Raw genomic sequence first — 19024 nt, forward strand, 5'->3', positions numbered from 1 at the left:
AACCAGACCCTGACCCATTCCTCTCCAGCCTGCAGGCTTCTCCATTGTACTCTTAATTAGCTTCGACTGTATTTAGCTTAAGCATGAAAAGTGGAGGACATACAGAGAGACGGGTACTGCTGCTGTGTTTTTTATCTTTGCAGGTCCAGCTGAGGTGGACAGATTCTTTTACCACGACGCCTGTCAATTCTTCTCATTATACGTGAACAAATCCCCCAGTTACTGTATTTCATGCCAGACCTGGCACCAGTCGTATATCAATATGTCTCCGCTGGGATTGTGTTTTTAGTGGTGCAGCCTGAACAGTTATCGTGGCTGTGGTGGGAGGAGGGGAGGCTGGAGCCCGAGTGTCTGTGTGCAAAAACTCTATGTGCCTTTGTTTGGGTGAGTGGTCTCTATGTCTTGCTGAGTGTGTCTGCATATGTGGACATGCATGCAAAAATGAGTGCAGTTAGGGTTTCTTTTTTTAGATCATGTGACATGTGTGTGTGTGTGTGTGTGTGTGTGTGTGTGTGTGTGTGATGGGCTCAGTGGGAGACAGGCGGTCGTGGACGCACACAGCTGTCTGACATTCCTGCGCTGGTCGGAGGACGAGCTTCTCCTGCGATTGTCTGTGTGGTTCATTAATGCAGAGAGCTCTGCTTCGCACGAACACACGTGTGTCATGTATCCGCAGTGGAGCCGCCTCGGCAAAACAAAGACAACAACAAACAGAATTAAAAGTGCAAATTATCTGTTTTAACATATAGAAGGCTTGTTTGTGTTAATGCATGTATTCATGTATTTATTTTCATACCTATAAGCACTCGTGTTTGTGTGTGTACAGCATGTGTATGTGCATTATCGACTTTATCTGCATTTATACTACAAATGAATCACCTCTCCCTCCTTTGTACAATTAGAATTGATAGAAACGGACATTCCTATTGTGTCATGTGTCCTCTACAGTGCACATTTGGTGGCTGACACATTTGTTTTAATGTGGTGGAATTAATGTGTTTGTTTTTTTTTTTAAAAGAAGCAGAGGTGCTTTTTCAGACATCTGGAAGGCACAAAGGGAGGCACAGGAGAAAAACTTCGAGGCCAGTTATAGGGAAACTGTAGCTCCACAGGCACTGTTGCATTATTTCACATGAGCAATAAAAGTTCTCGCAATGAACGGGGCCCAAAAAGGTGACTCATCCTCGGCTTTTCTAGACTTTAGCACTGTGTCGAAGCTTCTTTCCACCGCGCCGTTAAGTATAAATTTGAGACGCCAACGACTGCACCAGACAAATGATGAATACCCGTTCTATCTCTTCTAATTCTGTGCCTCACACCCAGTCCTGCAGCGAACGTTTGCAGTGCACCAGAGCCCTCGGCGTCTCTTTGTTCTGCAGAGTCCTGAGGATGCCGTAGATTAGGGCGAGGATGCACAGGATGAGCACCAGAGGAACAGTCACCATGATCAGGGTCATGACCTTTGATTCGTTGTCGGCCACCGTCACGACCACGTTCACCTCTTTGTCCTGCTCATCCTCTGTGCTGTCGGGCTTAGAGGTTCGGTCTCCCTCTGAGTTTGTGTCTTTGTCCGGCTCCTTGTGCTCATCTCTGCCCCGGTCTGAAGGGTCGACGGGTTTATCTTTGGGTTCCTGCTCAGTGTCCGTGTCGGGCTTTGGGTCGGGGACACCCACGCAGCCCATGAAATCTTTCAAGATGGAGCGAGGGTAGCCTTTATCTGCTTCAGTCCTGTGGTTGTCAAACCTCCAGTAATTAGTGCCTCTGTAGAAATAGGTGTAAGCTGCAGGAGAGGAAGACAAGAGAGATTTAAGTCAGCTACTCATGTGCGACAGACTTTTATATGAATATACTGTAGAATATGTACAGTGTTGATATCTGGTGTCTGGGCTCTGACTGCACACCTCAGCACAGCAGGGCGTGTGGGGTGTGACAAAAATAACGCCCAAATAGGACCTACAGGAGGATGCTAGAGTCGAGGTGGGGCTTTTGAAATGCAGCAGCAGCCAGCAGCCTGCTAACTTAGCTTAGCATGAAGATGACAAACAGCTCCCAGCACCTCTTAAGATCACTGCTTAAATAAATGAGATAAATGGGTTTTATACTGAAGCATAAAACGAAACAGTCCCTGTTCCCTGTGTAATGCATCAGACTACTGATGCAAGCAGTGGAGACTCCAAACGTTACTGGTCCTGACAACAAAAATAATTCAGCACATAAAAACACGATGCTTCAGTTTTTATACAGACTAAACAAACGAGCTGTAACATGAGGTGGCAGTCACCTTTGGACAGAGTCAGGCGAGCTACTTCCCCATTTCCAGTCTCTATGCTAAGCTAAGCTTATTGTATGTACGACACAGGCATGACACCGTCAATCTTCTCATTCAACTCAGCAAGAAAGTGAAAAAAAAATGTCTCCCAAAATGTCCAACTTCACTTTTGAAGCTTTTGGAGTGGTACATTTGGGCTAAATGCAAAACACAGCAAAACTGTTTGCCTTTCTGTTTGGTCAATGACTCTTTCAGCCCTTGAGTCATTTTTTCAACTTTGTTTGTAATCAAAGCCATAAACCTGACAAACCTGCACTGTTTCTACAACATGTCAGTTCATTTGTAAGGACTGCCTCGTCTCCATTTGACGAGGTAAACCTGAGTTCAACTTTTGTGCAAACAAAGAGCAGACTCAGGAATGTTTCTTAAGGGACCAGTTTAGCCTTTGCACTCTCCCTAACATTCTCACATTTTGCACCAAATGGAGTTTTGCAGGGCTGATTAGTATAATACCAGAGTATAAATAAAATGTGTTTATATCAAAGTGGAAGAAAGCTATAAAACAATAGGATTAGTTGCTCACATGGAGGTTTTGGCAACGGGATGCAAAAAGAGCCACATACAGTCTTCTTGGTCTTCCTGGGTGTAAATGTGCCTCTGCAGTGCAAACCAGGCTTGCAGAGGCATCAGAACAGTTTGGGTGGAGGTGATATTGGACTGTTACAGAGTGCATTTGGAGCAGCTCTGCAACAAATCTAATTTCCAAAGGAAGGACGGGCCAAGCCTCAAACCAGAGCTCTCATTCCTCCCTTCTCTCTCTCTCTCTCTCATCCCCTCACCCTTCTCTCTGCTCTGCTTGCTCCAGCCTAACCAGCCTCAAATGTATTTTTTTCCCTCTCTGTCAGTTACACACCCCATTTCACCCCTCTAACCTTTCGTTCTTTCTCTCCCACCTCTCCTCGCTCACGCTGTTCTCCTGCTTTCAACACTGTGTGTGCAGCAGCTTTTGCTGTCTGTTGGCGATTCTCAAAAACAGCTGTGGATGCTAACGTTTTCTCTGAATAAATGCTGTATTTGCTTTACTTAAAGTCATGTTTTTTTTTTTTTACCGCCATCATCACTGAGGAAGGCTCCTTTGGGCGAGGGAGGAATATTGCCCCATCTGCTGTTTGGCTTGGGAAAGTCGCGGTCTGAAGTTCGGGTCTCCTCATTGTATCGCCAGTATCTGAAAACAGACAGCGAAATTCAAAAAGTGCATGAATATGGTTGTTATTTTTAAATGTGTTAAAATGCACGTCATACCCCTCTCTCTCCACCGTTTTTACCGTCGCTGTCTCTGTCCAATAAAGGCATGTTGTGTGTATCTGTGTGCGTTTGCGATATACTGTACCTGTCTCCAGAGAAGAAGTATGTGTATCCGTTGGGTTCCCACCAGATTGCTGTGTCAATCTTGTGTGCAGGGATTCCGCGTCCATACTCGTGCAATGGCTGCGGGTATCCTGGCAGCACATCAGCCTCCCTGAACACCCAGTATCTATCATCTGCAGGGACAAAGGGATATGTGTTTCTCTTAAGAGACAGTAAAGCCAACAATATAACCTTACTGTACAGGTAGTCTTTGTTACCTTGCTAAAAGAGGGGAAATATGAGGGAAAGCTAGTGGGGGGAGGAGAAAAGCGGGAAGAAAATGCGACGGCCAGAGCATATGCCACATGTCACAGGGTTTACTCACTCCAGAAGAAAAGCAGAAAGGACAGGCAAGGTAGAAATGGTAGGCATAACACTTATTTTCCAAGATTTCCTCATGTGGGTGCCAATTCTTTCTCTAACCCTGACCTTTGGGCATACTTTTCAGCCATTTTCCACCCCCGCTGCCAGGGCACTGCTGTGTTGCGACATACTGTACAAGACTGAACCATAATAGCTAACTTTGTGCACAGGGGCTTTTACTAATCAGCGCACACTTACATTTTGACTTGATGTCTCTTGGGGTCATATAGCCAACATTTTGGCTATATGAACTTATAGAAGCATACATATACTGATGCATACACTGTCTACTACCTTTAGATTAGAGTCAACTCATGAAGCTCTCACGCACGTCATTCTAAGTGATGTGAAGTCAACATTAGCTAGAGTCTTCGACGGATGTCAGTGAGAATAAACCTGTGATCAAACGCTCAGAAAATCCTGAAAACGCGTGACAAATCATCATTCGGCCTGACTGTAAAAGGGAAAGCTCTGCAGCTGTTAACATCTGGAGCAGTGCGCTGCAGCGAGGGCTGATGCAATCCTCCACCTCCCTCATGACGCCTTTAGGGGCTCAGCTGGAGCCGAGTCGTGCTGGGCCAGCAGCAGCCGCCACGCTGCACAGGCCTTGTTCAAAACACCCAGTGAAGTCAGTAACACACACACATGCAGTCGAACACACATGCAAAGACACAAATACTCTATCTGCAGCCATGTTGTCAGAATGTTTAAACAGTGGATCATTTGGCTAGAGGAGTTCTTTTCTTTTTCTCATAACTTCTAGTGTTTCTAGTGTTTCACATACTTCTGTGTGTGTGTGTGTGTGTATAACTCTCCCTCCGATCTGCCAGATCGAAGAGTTATAGCTGTGCTGAATTATTCCCAAATCCTCATAAATCACATTGTGTGGGGGAAACACATGCTGAGCTTGCACTGTTTCCTTTCAGTCTGACCAGTTCATATCAAAGCACAGGTTTGTGTTTCACTCTCCATTCTGTGTTTATAGAACGCGCTCTTAAACAGCTCCACGCTGGCCTCAGCTTTGCTCGGGGAAGAGTTGCTGAGAAACTAACCAACCCTTTGTTGTGCCCTCAACCACGGCGCCTAAACCAAAAAAAACCTTCCAAGAAGGTTTTGGTGTAACACATCGCAGCGTGCTCAGCACGTGGGTGCCATGTTAGCTAAGTAACAGGTTTCATTGGTTCTAAACAGCTTTGGCATACCTTTAAAGAAGACAAATTTGCCATCGTGGCGCTCATAAGCTGCGTCGATGTCACTAGGCAGGCCGATCCAGAAAACAGATATCGGCATGGGGTAGTTATCCAAGACCCGGTTCCTCCGCACGCGCCAGAACCAGCTACCCTGCACAGGGAAGCAAAACAATGTTTATCTTTCATCAAAATTATTTATTTTTCACTTCCTCTGAATGACTTGAATGTTGTTCAACTCAGGAGGTACTTCATAGATTTTTTTAAATATTCTTTCCTAAGTAGGTCAGGGGGAGTAAAACACCAGTGACGCGCTCTGATTCACAACATGTGGAGATTTAGTTTACAGAGTTTACAGCTGTCCAATCACACAGGATACAGCTGAACATACAGGATCAACAATTCTTGAGTTCTCACCTTGAAAACAAACATCTCGCCCCTCAGCATGGTCACTGTGTCAAAGTGGCCGTCACAGATATTGGGGGCCTGGTTGGGCGGCAGCTTGGGAGGTTGGGAAGGAGCCGGGGGTCGAGGAGGAGGCCGAGGATGGGGGACGTCTTTTCTAATGTATGGGGTGACTGGTTCTGGCTGGGAGTCGGTGGGGTTGGAGGTAGGAAAGTCGGGAGGTGAGGTCGGGCTGGGATCTGGCTCCGGCCCGGCTGGGTGATCTGGGCTGCCGTCGGTCGGGTCGGGTGATTCGGGTAGGGGTTCGGTGGGAGAAGCACGGGAGGGCTCATCCTCAGGAGGAGAAGGGGAAGTGGGGGAGTCATCGTTGGGCTTGTCGTCAGGGGAGGGAGCAGTGGGTGGAGCATCAGTGACGAGGGGAAGACCTGAGAAGGAAAAGATGGAGAGCTTGATGCTTAGAACAAATAAAAGCCTCCACAGGTTTTTCCCTCTCACATTTTCACCTCAAATGCAAAAACAACTTCCATCTGAAAAGAAATAAATTCTTCCAGCCTCTCTGTGTGGCACTGGACATCAATAACGTCTTTGATTCTCTCCTCCCTTTCACAATATCCCCTCTATCTCTCCATCACACAAACAAAACTTAATTTTCCATTTTGTGCAGCGGCTAATAGCTCACTTGACTGCGCCTGTGCAGCTGCTCTTTGGAAAAATCTGCCCTGCTGGTTGCTAAGAGGAGAAAACACACAGATACAGCCAGTTATGTAATAAGTGCGGACAGCTGATGGGCTTGAAGACGTATCAAGTTACACTGAGCCAAAAATATTGCGAGGCATCTATGAAGGCTGATGTTGGCTGGTGATTCTGCTATCGGTATGTGGAGAAATTCAGCATCTGCAGCATTTTAACCTGCAATATGATTTAAGGAGATATAAGTCTTTGTTTGTCTCCAAGCCTTTCTTTCCAATGTCTTAGGGCATTGGAGAGGCAACATTTTTCAGTTTATCCAGGATTATTAGGCACTTCCTTAAATCTGTGTTTGATTCTGTGTCCTATGTGAGCCACTTTTTTCTAATTAAAGTCCCTGTACGTGGGCAGGCAGTTCTGTCGATGTGACAAAAATATAGTGCAAGCTTAAAGCTGCATTCATTGATTTTTTTTTTGCCACTTTGGTGCAGCAGGGCTATAGTAACAATAAACATAACATTGACATATCATACCCTTATAAAGTCTTCTTGCAACATCAGCATTCAGAGATCCATTCTTTCTTTTTATAGCTCTGCTTTGGTCTCCACCAACTCCTGAGGGAAATTTGTGGTTGTTCAGCTGCTAAATGCGCCACTTTGTTCCAAAGCTAGCAGCTAACTTTGTCTGTCTGCAGGTAGTGTAGGTGGGTTTTTAAAGCTTGGTAGCTAAAAACAGCTGCCTGCTCTGGCCAGAGAGGAGATTGTTGAGAAGGAACCAAAACAGTAAAGTGGGGGGCTGTAAAACCAAAACAATGTGCTGAAAGATGCTAAAATGCTGCGGAGAGCTGAGGAGAAGTGCAGAGTTGGTACTGTGATCATTCTCTGTGGGGGCTTCACTACAAATGACACCTTTCACATTACACATGGTCATTTGATCCATTGTTCATACAAAATAATCATGAGTGCAGCTTTAAAATAAACTAAATACTCAGTTTTGGTTTCACTTTTCTTTCTTTTTTTTTTTTACTTTTAAATTTTCCCTTTTTGTTAGATGCTTCATGCCACACATGAACAGAAGGTGTATTTAATTAAGTATTTTACCACCTAGTACCAACTTATACTGTCGTTCTCAAGTTTGTGATATAACTGTATTAAACTTTACATAAATGAACTTTAATCTTCACATAAATAGCTGATGAGGAAAAACTGTAAAACTGGTCTCTACAAAACACATTACAAAGGAACCCCGGAGTTTACTTCTACCAACAAAGTTTATGCTGTCCTAGTCTCTATTTAAACTCCTCAGGACCCATTTCTCCTCCAATCTGAGCTTTTCTCTAGCGCAATGCTTTAGATCTGTTTAATAAAAGGAAACTACTGTATAATTTCACTCAAAACATTTACTTTACAGTATTTACAGCAGAAAACCTACAAGATGTTTCACGTCTAATTTGCCAAAACTGTAGTTCGTTCTGGTGCCGGCGTCTTGTGTAGGAGTATCAATAGGCCAGAGTTGTGTGGGTGTGGAAAGATTTGGGGTTTGCTGGTTAAACTAAAACCACGGACAGCATTCCCAAAATGAATCATATTTTTTTATCTGTTATGTGATACCGGAGATGTGACCAGGACAAAACAATGGAGAGTAAGGAAGTGCATAAAAAAATGGGGAAAACATGAGGCTTGTTTTTGTCTAAAGATCATTCAGTGTAAACATGTCTGTAGGTTAAGAGACGTTTCGGCCTGTAATTACAGCTCCTATAACAGCAGGGACCAGCACATACATTCAGTATACACATCTCCTCTTTCTCTAACCAACACACATACACACACACACACACACACACACACACACACACACACACACACACACACACACACACACACAAAGATGACATCAATCAGTTAACAATGCCATCCATTCACGCAGGGAATGACATCACAACGGCATGCATGATTAGCAGTTTAGAGGGACGTCTCACTGGTGTCTGTGCACTTGTTCACAAAGCTTCTGTACAAGGTTTCTTGTCGTCCTTTGTCGAGGGTCCAGATGTGATATGAATGTGATATAACCTCAGATCACTGCTGACACTCTGCCCTTCAACCTCACTGTGATTTTAAAGCCAAAGCAATCTGAGTATGAAGCCAAAACATCAAAAACAAGTTCACTGGGTTGTTTTGAACTGTGCGTCACCTTCGTTGTTGATGTGTTTAAGATTCTAAAGATCACTTATGGCTAAATGTCATTTGTGTGGCTGAAAGGAAAATGAACATTCAGTCCAACCTCTGCTGGTAGAGACTTTAAATAACTGCACTGTTGAAAACAATGATAAGATTCAGTGACTAAAACAGGTGTATCAGTGCAGTGTGTGCGTCGTACCGTATATGTACTGTATCCCTTTAATATCATCCTCATGTAGTGTGAAGTTGTGTGTGTGAATCCACTGGTAGAAAGGTGCCATTATGGCACTGGGGTTATCCGAGTGCTCCAGACCCAAAGCATGACCAAGCTCATGAACCGCAACCAGGAAGAGGTCCACGCCTGCAAAACAGACAGTGACACACGTACAGGATCACCATACAAGTATTAACTTAACAAGTGCCCACACGACCCTTGCCCTTGATACTGAATAGATAAAATAGAACAACAACAATAGAATGACTTGACCAGGAGAGACCACAGTTAACGTGCTAATAGTTAGAGCTGTTATCACAGTTTCATTTGCCTCAAGTTGAAAAAAAATCTACCCACAAACCTTCTGGGTTTTGGTTGTCCAGTGTCCAAGGCTCATCAGCATCAAAGTGTGTATCCCCACCTATTCCTGGTCCGGGGTAGTAGGCGTGGGCCAGCGACCCGCCCTCGCCATCAAACAACGACATATCACCATGGAAACCAGAGGCAAACAGCAACAGGATGTCAGCGAGCTCCGCCTGGCTGCTGTTGATGCTGATGTTGTTTTCAGCAGGTAGCTCCTCAAAGGTGAGCGGTGTGGCGCGCCTCCACACATCAAAGGCCTTCCGGATGGCATCGAACGTCCGCTCCTCGCCCAGAGAGGAGGGGACGCGCTGGTCCATTATACTGGAGCCACAGGAGAGAGCATGTTAGAGTGGGTTTGCTTCTGCTTTAGTCTTAGTGTTACAGTTCAGTGTTACAAACCTGTAGGTGATCCGGTCTTTGTCCCACTGCTGACCGGTGAGAGCGTAACGTTTCTTCCTCGAACCATCATCCAGGTCCGACGCTCTTCTGTCAGGGAGGCCACAGCGAGGCCGACGCATGGCCCTACACACACACACACACACACACACACAGAGCAGATCACAAACTGTTAGCTGGAGAACTTCCTCAGTTCTACCAAATGCATCAGGTACAGGTTGTATAATGACCACTTCCTCGTGGCCATCAACTCAAACTTTCCACTGCTTGCTGTAGCTTTTCAAAGTTTTTCTTTCACTACAATACTTTTTAATCTCTTTTTCTAGATTCCTCACAAAGCTGGAGAACAATTTCTCTCTGCCAGGGCTCAAACAGTGCAGCTTCCACTCATTTTATCCCTTTTCAGGACTAATCTCTGAAAACTGAAAAAAAAAAAAAAAGACTAAACCACTAGGAAAAAACTCAATTTGTCAAATTAAAGGAATAGTTTGACATTATCAGAAATACACATTCTCTTCTTTGTCGAGAATCATACGAGAAGATAGCACTCAATTAGACCTTGTAATATTACCATAAACCGGACACACAGTTTAAACTCTGAGAACAAAGGCTCAACACAATGAACCAAGGTCACAGTTGAATGTGAGGATATTACATAATAGTCTGAATGGCCTCATTAGTCAAGTTGTGAATGAAAATGAAATGTCATCGCCAGAAAAAGTCACTGAAAGCTGGCACTGTGTGTGATGTTGAAAAGCCAGCGCTCAGAATCTTCAAACAACAAACTGAAATCCATTTATCGCATGGAATGCATAAAAAATGAGAAACTTCATTTTAGGGAAAGGAAAATAAATGAAAAAATGAATTCCTAAGTGCTTTAAAACATCCAACAAGATCCCTGGATTCAACTTGTGGTCACTGCACCCAAATGTTAAGTAATGCTGCGTGTCTTCGAGACAAACATCCTGAAGACTGTATTGTGTTGCTTACGCGACGGTGGCGGGGTCCATCTCTCCGGTCACCTCTAGGCCGTAGAAGCGCTGCATGTCGCTGATGGCTTTGGACAGAATCTGAGCCGACTGCATGGTGGACATCTGTCTGCTCGCCTGGGACAGGTAGCCGAACTTACGCAGCCATGCCTGTGAGGAGAAAGCGAGACGTCAGGCTAGCTCGGGAAAAAGTTGCTTAACACGTGTTGTGTATGTGTGTATGACAGCTACAGCTGGGAGGGAGACACTGTTATTCTAATCAAGGAACAAGCCACTGGTTAATGATGGACGGAGCATCTGAGGAGTTAAAAGAAAAGAGAAAGTAGAGATAGAAACCAGATGGCTGCCATTAACATTACGGCATTCCTGCTCTCTCATTTGCTGCTCCGTCTCCTCACTGACAGCCAGGATGAGGAGAGGAGAGGAGAGGACGACCTGGACTCAGGACAAATAAAAGGACAATAAACAAACTGTATAGAACTTCTGTAGTACACAAGACACACACAAACTTTGGCACGTCTGCACTTCAAACGACAGTTAAAGACAGTGTGGCTGACAGCGCAGTGACACATGCTGGATTTTCCGTCTTTGTTTCATGTTTGCTGACAGTGTAACTGAGCGTGCAGAGCCACGTAGCCAGGCACACGGGACTTTTTGCTTTAAGAAGCAGCACCACCACAGGGCCCTCGCACACAGCTGGATCATGGGACCTGTACGTGCATGCATGTAAAATATGAACACAGGCCGGGGGCAACACACACACACACACACACACACACACAAACTCATCATGCGTGCACACACTCAGAGACAGAAAATCCTCAGATAATTGCTGCATAGCATAGCAAGTCTCAACCGATGGAGCAGTGGAGAACAAAGAGAAGAAAAACCTCGTACACATTAGGGCAGCAGGATATGTCTGACAATCTTGACTTTCTGATATCATTACATTTATATCATATCAAAAACCTTCAGCTACAATAGTATAGACACTTACTAACACACTATAAAGTGATTGTAAGAAGATATAAGGACATCTTTAAGCATTTATTAGTGCATTTGTGAACAATTAGAACTTCCATCCACCTGTAACGGGTGCAGCCTATGAACCTGTTAATGATGGTTAACATGGAAGCCAATTACATTTGATCACATACATGAACTAATCCTGACAGTGTAATAAAGCATCAGTTGCCTGTTTATACACAAACAGTCACAGGTCAGTTTTAAACAGTCTGTTTAAACCTCATGAAGACATGCTGAGCTCCAAAGGTCATTCTTCACATTGAAAACAGCTCTGGGGAAACTTACTAGATTTCTTCTGAGCCTTTCATCTGCGTCTCATGGCCGTGAAGTATTCATATTCACATACTTTGATATTAAAAACTGATAAAGTGACGCATTAACACTTAAAATGTCCTTATTTTTGCTTACAACCATGTTACAAAAACAGTTTATATTCAGCCGATAAGTTCTGCTCATGCTAGAATAAAGAGATAAGTGTGAAGTCTGTGAAATCTCACAATGACATTTAATTATTTTTCAACCCTGGACAAGTTTTACCATATTGCACAATCTTCATGATAGGTAGATAGATGTGCACGCTTCAGTGTGAGCACCACATGCTCAGTGGTATGTGGAAAAGGGTGAGGAGGTGAGCTGACCACCTGATTCTTTGACGCTTCACCAAAACAAGCATGAAGATTTCATCCTATAACCGGCCTCACAGGAGCCATGAGCACATCACAAACTGAACACAGGACTTCCTCAGACAGATTTAGAGCAAGAATAAGACAGCTTTAAAGTCATGAGCTCCTGACAGGCTCCAAAGTGGACTTTTGGGGCCATCTGCATGGGGACCACAGCCCACAGACACGACTGTACCTCAGCACTGAAGGCCTCCTCCTCTGGGACATCTGCGCACAGCACCAGGGACAACAGGGACGGTAATGTGATGATGAGGAGAGCCCAGGGTTGTTTGGGTGCCATCTTCTTCGTGATGTTTTCAGCCTGTGGTCCCCAGATGGGAGCACAGAGTGATGAAGAGGATGGTGAGGACGGAAAACAGCCCAACAAGCTCCTCCGGCAGGAATGCAAGACAAAGTGCTGCTTTTTTTTTTTTTTTCCCCCCTTCCTCCCCCCTCACATTTAATCACAAACCTCCGCAACAAGTGAGCGATCTGCTCATTCTTGGAGTTGGCGCATCAGGAACCTCAAGAAAAAGTCACGCAAATAAAAAGGTGCATTTACAGACCGTGGGAAGGAAAACCATGAATCAAAAGCCTAATCCATCCCGGGTGGCAGGCAGTCCGGTCTGATGAGGGCCAGCAGCCTCATGGCTCATCAAGTGTTCACACTCAAGTTTCTCTCACGCACACAGCTCAGTGTAGCCAGCGGGCACATCAACTAGTCCTTGCCCCTTTCCGACGTCCACAGCGGCTGATCGGCAGCAGTCAAGTCCTGCAACAAGTCTGCCTCCACTTTCTGCAACACAGGCGTCCGTTAAGTGTCGCAGTTTCTGAACTTAGCGCAAAAATATTGCACACGAGAAAAAAAAAAAAAAAAAAAAAAAAAAAAAAAAAATTCAGAAGTCAAGTTCAAGGCTTTCAGATTTCACCTGCACCGTTCAGCACCAGAGCGCCTCTTGGCTTTTCTGTCAGACGCGTTGTGCAAATATTTGAGACCACCAACACACACAATCGTGTATCTGATAAGGTTTCACATGCAGAGAAGAACCCTCCCCCCTCCTGATAGGCACACCACATCAGAGGGCCACTGGACCAGATGTCAGTGCGCCATCTGCTGCTATTATGGGGAACTACAGGCTGCTGGACCACATGATCACAAGCAAACACAATAAAACCCTTGCTTTTATTTGTGAAACCCTACCTAAGGGGAGGGGGGGAAAGAAGTTTTGGTTGGTCCACAGGAGGGGCAGTAGCTACTGCAGCTCAGACTGAAAGAGTCCTCAACAGTCACATTCAACCCAGAAGAAAATTACATGATCACATTTTGCTCAGTTTGAGTCTCAGAACACCAGGTCGGGGCAGGAATTTTATTCAAGTTTCCAACAGCAGCGATTTTACTTTCAGTGCCCTTGCATTTGTCTCAGCCTCCTGCTGCCTGCCTTGGCCACAAGGATGAGGATGACGACGAAGAAGCCCACAGTCCAGACGGCTGCAACAGGCAGCACCACCGCCGTCAGTATACCTGAAAAAGCAACGTCAGATCATTGTGGCACCAACATTGAATGTGGAAAGACGGACAGCTGGAAGGTCTGAACACAGCATCAAGTCACTGGTCGTGCAAGGGCAAAGAAACAGGGGCTCACTGGACTGAGGTCTGTCTGGCATTTCGATCTTGATGGGTCCGTACGACAGGAGGCCCTGGGTAGGATGTTCTCGAACCGCTTCTCTCTTACTGATAGAGTTACAGTTCTGTAAAGAAACCAAAAATGAGACGTGACTGCAAAGACAGTAAATCCTGTACATTGTACAGTTTAGGTCATCAAGTAGAGGTTTGTTAGTGTGTTTGTCTCAAAGAAAACACCGAGGCCCAACGTCATACAGGCATCTCAAGGCTGCCAAGTGTGACAGTAAGGAGCTCACCGGTGTGCAGGACTGTTGGTCGTCTGGCTCACACAGCTGTACAGTGCAGTGCAGGTAGAGGTTGTGAGGCTCCGTTGTGAAGCGAAACATGTCGAAGCTGTAGTGGATGGTGGAACTCTCGCCATTGCGGCCAGGCTGTCCCACGGTGGTGTTAAGAAAGGACACCGTCTCGTCGTTCACACACCTGTATAACGGAGGTGGAGTGGGAACAGGACGAGGGCAGTTAATGGGGAAAGAAAAAAAAAAAAAGCCAAGTACTGAGGTGAGCCGTCGATACAGAGAGCTGGTCTGACCCATTCAGAAGCAGAGTGTGTGTTGATCCCTCCGTTGTGTTCGGCTGGGGGAACTGTGTGGCCCAACACTCGTTAATCCGGAGCAGAAAGAAATCTGCAGGCTCCGTGACAGTCACCTCCACATACACCTGGACACATTTCATTAAGTCATTAACTCTTCTCACTGACATTTGAGTAAACCGGTCGACGGACATTGACCTACCTTGTCTCGGAGTTCGATGGCGGGGGCACTAGTGTAGGCATTTGTGTAGGACTCGTCCGTGTACAGCAGCATCTGTATCGTGGCGTCGAGATCATCCACGCGCATCACCGTCTCACTGTCCGAGAGACAAGATGAGAAAAGGAGGCCGTCAGGGGAGCTTCCTGGTTTGGTGGAACCAGATAATGTTCACATGCATGTTGTAAGCATCCAGGGCACGGCGCAGTTATAAGTGCACTGGAGTGGAGCAAATAAATGGCACTAGCGTCATAAGTCCGTCAACTCAACATCCGTCCTTACGTGGAAAAGGGGATGACTGGGAAAGGCAGGCTGACTCTTCTGATGTATGGATAGACGCATGTGTAGTCGATCTTAATGACTGGGTCTCGGATGATGTTTCCAATAACCTGAGGGTCTGACCGGAGACTCAGGGAGTAGGAGATGTGAGTAAAGTTTTTCTGTAAGGAGGGGGGGGACAGCACAGTTGACAGGGATGAAGCAAAACAAATGTCCCTTGAACAGCAGTGACAGACTTGTGCTCGGCATTTAAAAGCAGACAGAGCACCAGCCGTACCTCCAGCGGCTTTCCTCCACAGGCTAGGTATTTGTCTTTAGAGATCCTGGAAATGTAGAACGGCACACCTTTGATGACTTCCTTGTGAGCACGGCAAGATTTGTTGGGCAAGTGCAGGGACTCCAGCGGGACATTGTAATATGTGAAGAAATCTGCCTGCGCGCCGATTGTTATGTAGTCTTTGCTGCACATAACTTTAATGTGTGCATCTGTAAAATACAAAAAGTTATTACATTAAGAGATTGCTTGGAACTCACATTAGGGGAAAAAAAAAAAAATCTAAAGTGGAAATTAAAAAGTGATGCTACTGGTTGCATTATGGGAAATATAGGACCCAATAAATCTGGGGGGGGGGCAGATGAGCAAATGTCACAGCTGTTTTAACCTCCTTAAGTTAGCTGCAGTACCAAATTGCTTAAGTGGCAATTTAGGCAAATATATTCTTGGAGAAAAAGATTCACTCTTTCCCCATAATGACCAATTGCTTCCAGTCCCTTCTGTGACAAGCTAGTTCTTCATATTAGGCAGCGTGTATAAGAGGAACACATCTAGTTTAGAGAAGAAAAAGGTGCCTACTTTTGTCACACAGGTCTCCATAATATCCAACGACACATTTGCAGCTCTTTTGGTCCTTAGACAGCAGACATCTAGTGCTGTCGGTGCAGTGCTCCACGCTGCAGGCTCCTGCACGGCCAGGACATGACTCGTATCACTCCGCCAGGTCACCACACATTTTACACTTTTTATTAAAATACAAAAAAAAACAAAAAAAACTTTTACCTTCAACTCGGTGGTACACGAAGCCGAAGAGAAGCAGGAGGAACACGCTCTGCTGGTTTGAACAATTGAGCCAAATTATTTTCAGTCTGGCTAAGCCCGGCCTAAGTTAACCTTTAGACTAGAGGAGCTACACAAACATTAGACTTAGCTTTCTTATATTAAGAATCAATTATGCTCTTTTTTTTTTATAATTATTTTTATCTCCACCCACCTTTAAGCCGAATAACATCGTTGCTGCACTGTTTTGCGTACAAAAGTGTAAGTGTTCCTTTTAAACGGGGTCTCTCCAGTCAGACAGAGGTCTTCTTCTCCTCCTCCGCCGCCCTCAGCACCTGCTGCTCTCCAAGTATGATGATGAACACCTGTGGGTACCTGCGCTTCTTAAATGCGCCAAGTCCACCATTTTATCCTGATGAATCTGAAAATTAGAATCTTTATTTATAGCTGAATACGTTGTAATAGTTTCGGCTAATTGTATTAATTGATACAAAATAAATACACACATTCAGCTCCATTTATTTTTTTATCTTAAATTTATAGTTTGGAAGCTCCACCCACAGATCTCAGGTCAGTTCCACGTGCTCTTTTCACCGTGGCTCTGTGGGCTTTAACTTCTCAGTCAGGAAGGAACAAGGAAGCAACATCTTTCAGCAGGTTCATGTCTTGCAGTCAAACGTGTTTTTATAGGACATGAGAATATGATGACTGGCACTCATCGACCCCCCCCACACCTGCATGCTGTGATCAAAAGGGACCAACACAATCGTCCCATTTGACTGAACCAAACATTAAGGTGGAGCTGGAGACAGATTTTGGTAGAGAGGGAATAGAAATCAGGGGTGCTGCGCCATGATGGTTGGAAAACTGTCTCATCGGAGAGCCATAAGTGGGTCACTGTATTTCCTACAGAGCCAACTGGGCCCACCCGGAGGCCCGGCTCCATTCTCTCCAGGGTTTGGGTGCAGACCATCTGTTTCTGATGGGACAGATCAGAGCCACAATAAGCTGCTGATCAGGGAGGCACCCTGATTGATGAGGCAGGTTTGCAGCAGTCCGTCTCCGGTGACACACTCGCATGGCCTGAGATCATGACGTGTGTGGTGTCTGTCTCTTTTCTGGAAGCTTACAGGAGTCAGATTATAGTGCAGATTTTAAAATACAGTCTTTAAATGTTTTAAAAATCTCCTCTCTCTTCTGAAGCGTCCCATTATCCACAACAAAGGCATGTGGTGTGGAGGCTCTCTGTTCACACACCCTGAGACTCCTCCGTCTGCCAGTGGATTTAATTAGCATATCAAACAGTCACATCTCTCCATTGAAACCACATTTCTGTCCTCACTTGTCCCCACTAAATTTGATCGTACTGATCAGTTTAATATCTTGTGATGGCAGCTTTTTTCCCCCCTTTGAAATTAAAATGAGCTTTAAATGCTAATCTAATTGTGCCTCTACAACCTCAGCTTCACACGTAATTTGAACAGCAATCTTTGAACAAATCTGAGGAAATATTGTTATTTATTAACACACCAAGGAAACAGTGTCAGTGGTTACAAATGTGAAGGCAGTCTGGTTCACATGATTTCATTCAATAAGCTGGAGGGAAAAAAGTCTGACACTGATGTTATGAATTCGGTGCAAAGTCAGCAGAAGAACCAACACTCATGTCAGGTGGCGAACACATAATAAGAGTCCACCTGGTGCATGTTGTACCCCTGGACATTGGTAGGATAACCCTGATTTATCTGATTGCTCAACACATTTTGGCTTCCTGCAGCCCGTGCATCACCTGAGCAGCGTCATGTAGTGGTTCTTCGTCTCGTTGGCAGTGGTGCGGTGCCACCCTGGTGTTGTGAAATAGCCGGGTTATAGGAGGTGTCTGTCATCGGCCTGATTCACAACACCAGCTGCAGCACACACACCTGAGAGAAAGGTCTTCTGCTGCTGGACATTGTTAAATACACACACACACACAGCGCTGGCAGGCTGTACAAAAACCACAGGAAATCATTCAGTAGAGATGCAGACAGGTGATTTTCAGTGCTGGAGGGGGTTTTCGGTGGAGAGTCTCTGTTTGTAGCACCGGGGAAGAATAGGACAGCATGGGTCCCACAGCACTTGGCTCAGCTCTGTCTGTGGCCGTGGATGAACTCAACATCTCCGCACAGTTATGTAGAGCAGCCAAGACAGAATGAGCCTCCATCTGTGTTCTCTCAGGCCAGACTGAAGGACAGAGAGTGTGGGCCACACATTTAACAGAGAGGATGATGGGTGATAATCTCTGAAGACTTTTGCGTGTTCTTGGTGGCCAGCAAACCTCAGCTAAAGTCAGTTATTGTTGCTAAAACAGGCTGAATTCCTTAGTTTGTGAAACACTCACACCCTTTTTCCCCCCAAACAGTCAAATATTGAAACCTAATACTACAAATCAAGAGGAATGTTATGCAGTTTGTGTGGGAAAAAAAAACAAACCCAAAAATCTCCTTCCTTCATTACCCCAGAAATCTGATACAGAAGACAGACAAAAATATCCCTCCAGTCCTGTAGTCGAGTTCAAGCCAACCAACCATCTGCCAGCGGACAGGACGTGTCACAGATACTGCAGCCTGTGGAAACAACATGGCTGCTTTCTGTAACACTCAGGATTGAAGATAGTAGACGATAACTTGCACATTTTAAAGCAGAGGGATTGCTGGAGCTCAGGATCTCTCAGATAACGTCAAGATTTAGATGTGCATGTTATGTCCACAATGTTCCAGCAAGACTGCAGCTTCTCTTGCTGTTCCTCTAATCTAACAATCAGACCGCTGACTGTCCCTGTGAACATGAACGTGAATAATCAGGCACAAAATTATGACAAAACAGCTGTACTCTAATTATGGCCAGATGTGGGTTGTTTGATCATCATTCATCATCATAAATTTAGGCTAAAAGAATGTTTCTTTAATTTACAAATGGGTCAGTTCATACTAAACACGGGAAAGTGGTCAAGTCAAAGTCAACACATATTATAAATGTCCAGTTTAAAAGGGACATGGGCTGGAAATGCGCAGGACTACAGGACTTCACAGTAGATGCAGAACCGTTCTGTTGTTCTCCAGACTTGACCGCTCTGC

At 45.1% G+C, this 19024-nt stretch overlaps 2 protein-coding genes across 2 annotated transcripts; both read right to left on the reverse strand.

The window, feature by feature from the left end:
- Positions 1 to 686: 686 nt before the first annotated feature.
- mmp15a (matrix metallopeptidase 15a) lies at positions 687 to 12590 on the reverse strand. Its single transcript, XM_070830185.1, has 10 exons — positions 12342 to 12590; positions 10459 to 10607; positions 9472 to 9594; positions 9071 to 9393; positions 8695 to 8856; positions 5644 to 6056; positions 5242 to 5380; positions 3660 to 3810; positions 3379 to 3494; positions 687 to 1780 (listed from the first exon to the last, which is right to left on the reverse strand). Exons 1-10 carry the CDS (start codon positions 12444 to 12446, stop codon positions 1314 to 1316), a joined length of 2148 nt encoding a protein of 715 aa, XP_070686286.1. The 5' UTR covers positions 12447 to 12590; the 3' UTR covers positions 687 to 1313.
- Positions 12591 to 13536: 946 nt separating this feature from the next.
- Positions 13537 to 16218, reverse strand: zpd (zona pellucida glycoprotein d). Its single transcript, XM_070831363.1, has 10 exons — positions 16123 to 16218; positions 15912 to 15963; positions 15708 to 15815; positions 15132 to 15340; positions 14858 to 15015; positions 14561 to 14675; positions 14359 to 14486; positions 14066 to 14249; positions 13789 to 13894; positions 13537 to 13667 (listed from the first exon to the last, which is right to left on the reverse strand). The coding sequence occupies exons 1-10, from the start codon at positions 16138 to 16140 to the stop codon at positions 13546 to 13548; spliced, it is 1200 nt and encodes a 399-aa protein (XP_070687464.1). The 5' UTR covers positions 16141 to 16218; the 3' UTR covers positions 13537 to 13545.
- Positions 16219 to 19024: the final 2806 nt, after the last annotated feature.

This window comes from Pempheris klunzingeri, chromosome 5 (assembly GCF_042242105.1).
Source record: "Pempheris klunzingeri isolate RE-2024b chromosome 5, fPemKlu1.hap1, whole genome shotgun sequence".
In the NCBI taxonomy this organism is placed as follows: domain Eukaryota; kingdom Metazoa; phylum Chordata; class Actinopteri; order Acropomatiformes; family Pempheridae; genus Pempheris; species Pempheris klunzingeri.

Coding starts and splice junctions, on each gene's coding strand:
- mmp15a (XM_070830185.1), bottom strand. CDS start 12,446: ATGGCACCCAAACAACCCTGGGCTCTCCTCATCATCACATTACCGTCC. Junction 9,595..10,458: donor ATGGACCCCGCCACCGTCGC/GTAAGCAACACA, acceptor GTGTGTGTGTAG/GGCCATGCGTCGGCCTCGCT. Junction 3,811..5,241: donor CAAATTTGTCTTCTTTAAAG/GTATGCCAAAGC, acceptor TTGTCCCTGCAG/ATGATAGATACTGGGTGTTC.
- zpd (XM_070831363.1), bottom strand. Junction 15,816..15,911: donor CGTGTACCACCGAGTTGAAG/GTAAAAGTTTTT, acceptor CTGGCCGTGCAG/GAGCCTGCAGCGTGGAGCAC. Junction 15,016..15,131: donor GTGGAGGAAAGCCGCTGGAG/GTACGGCTGGTG, acceptor CCCTCCTTACAG/AAAAACTTTACTCACATCTC.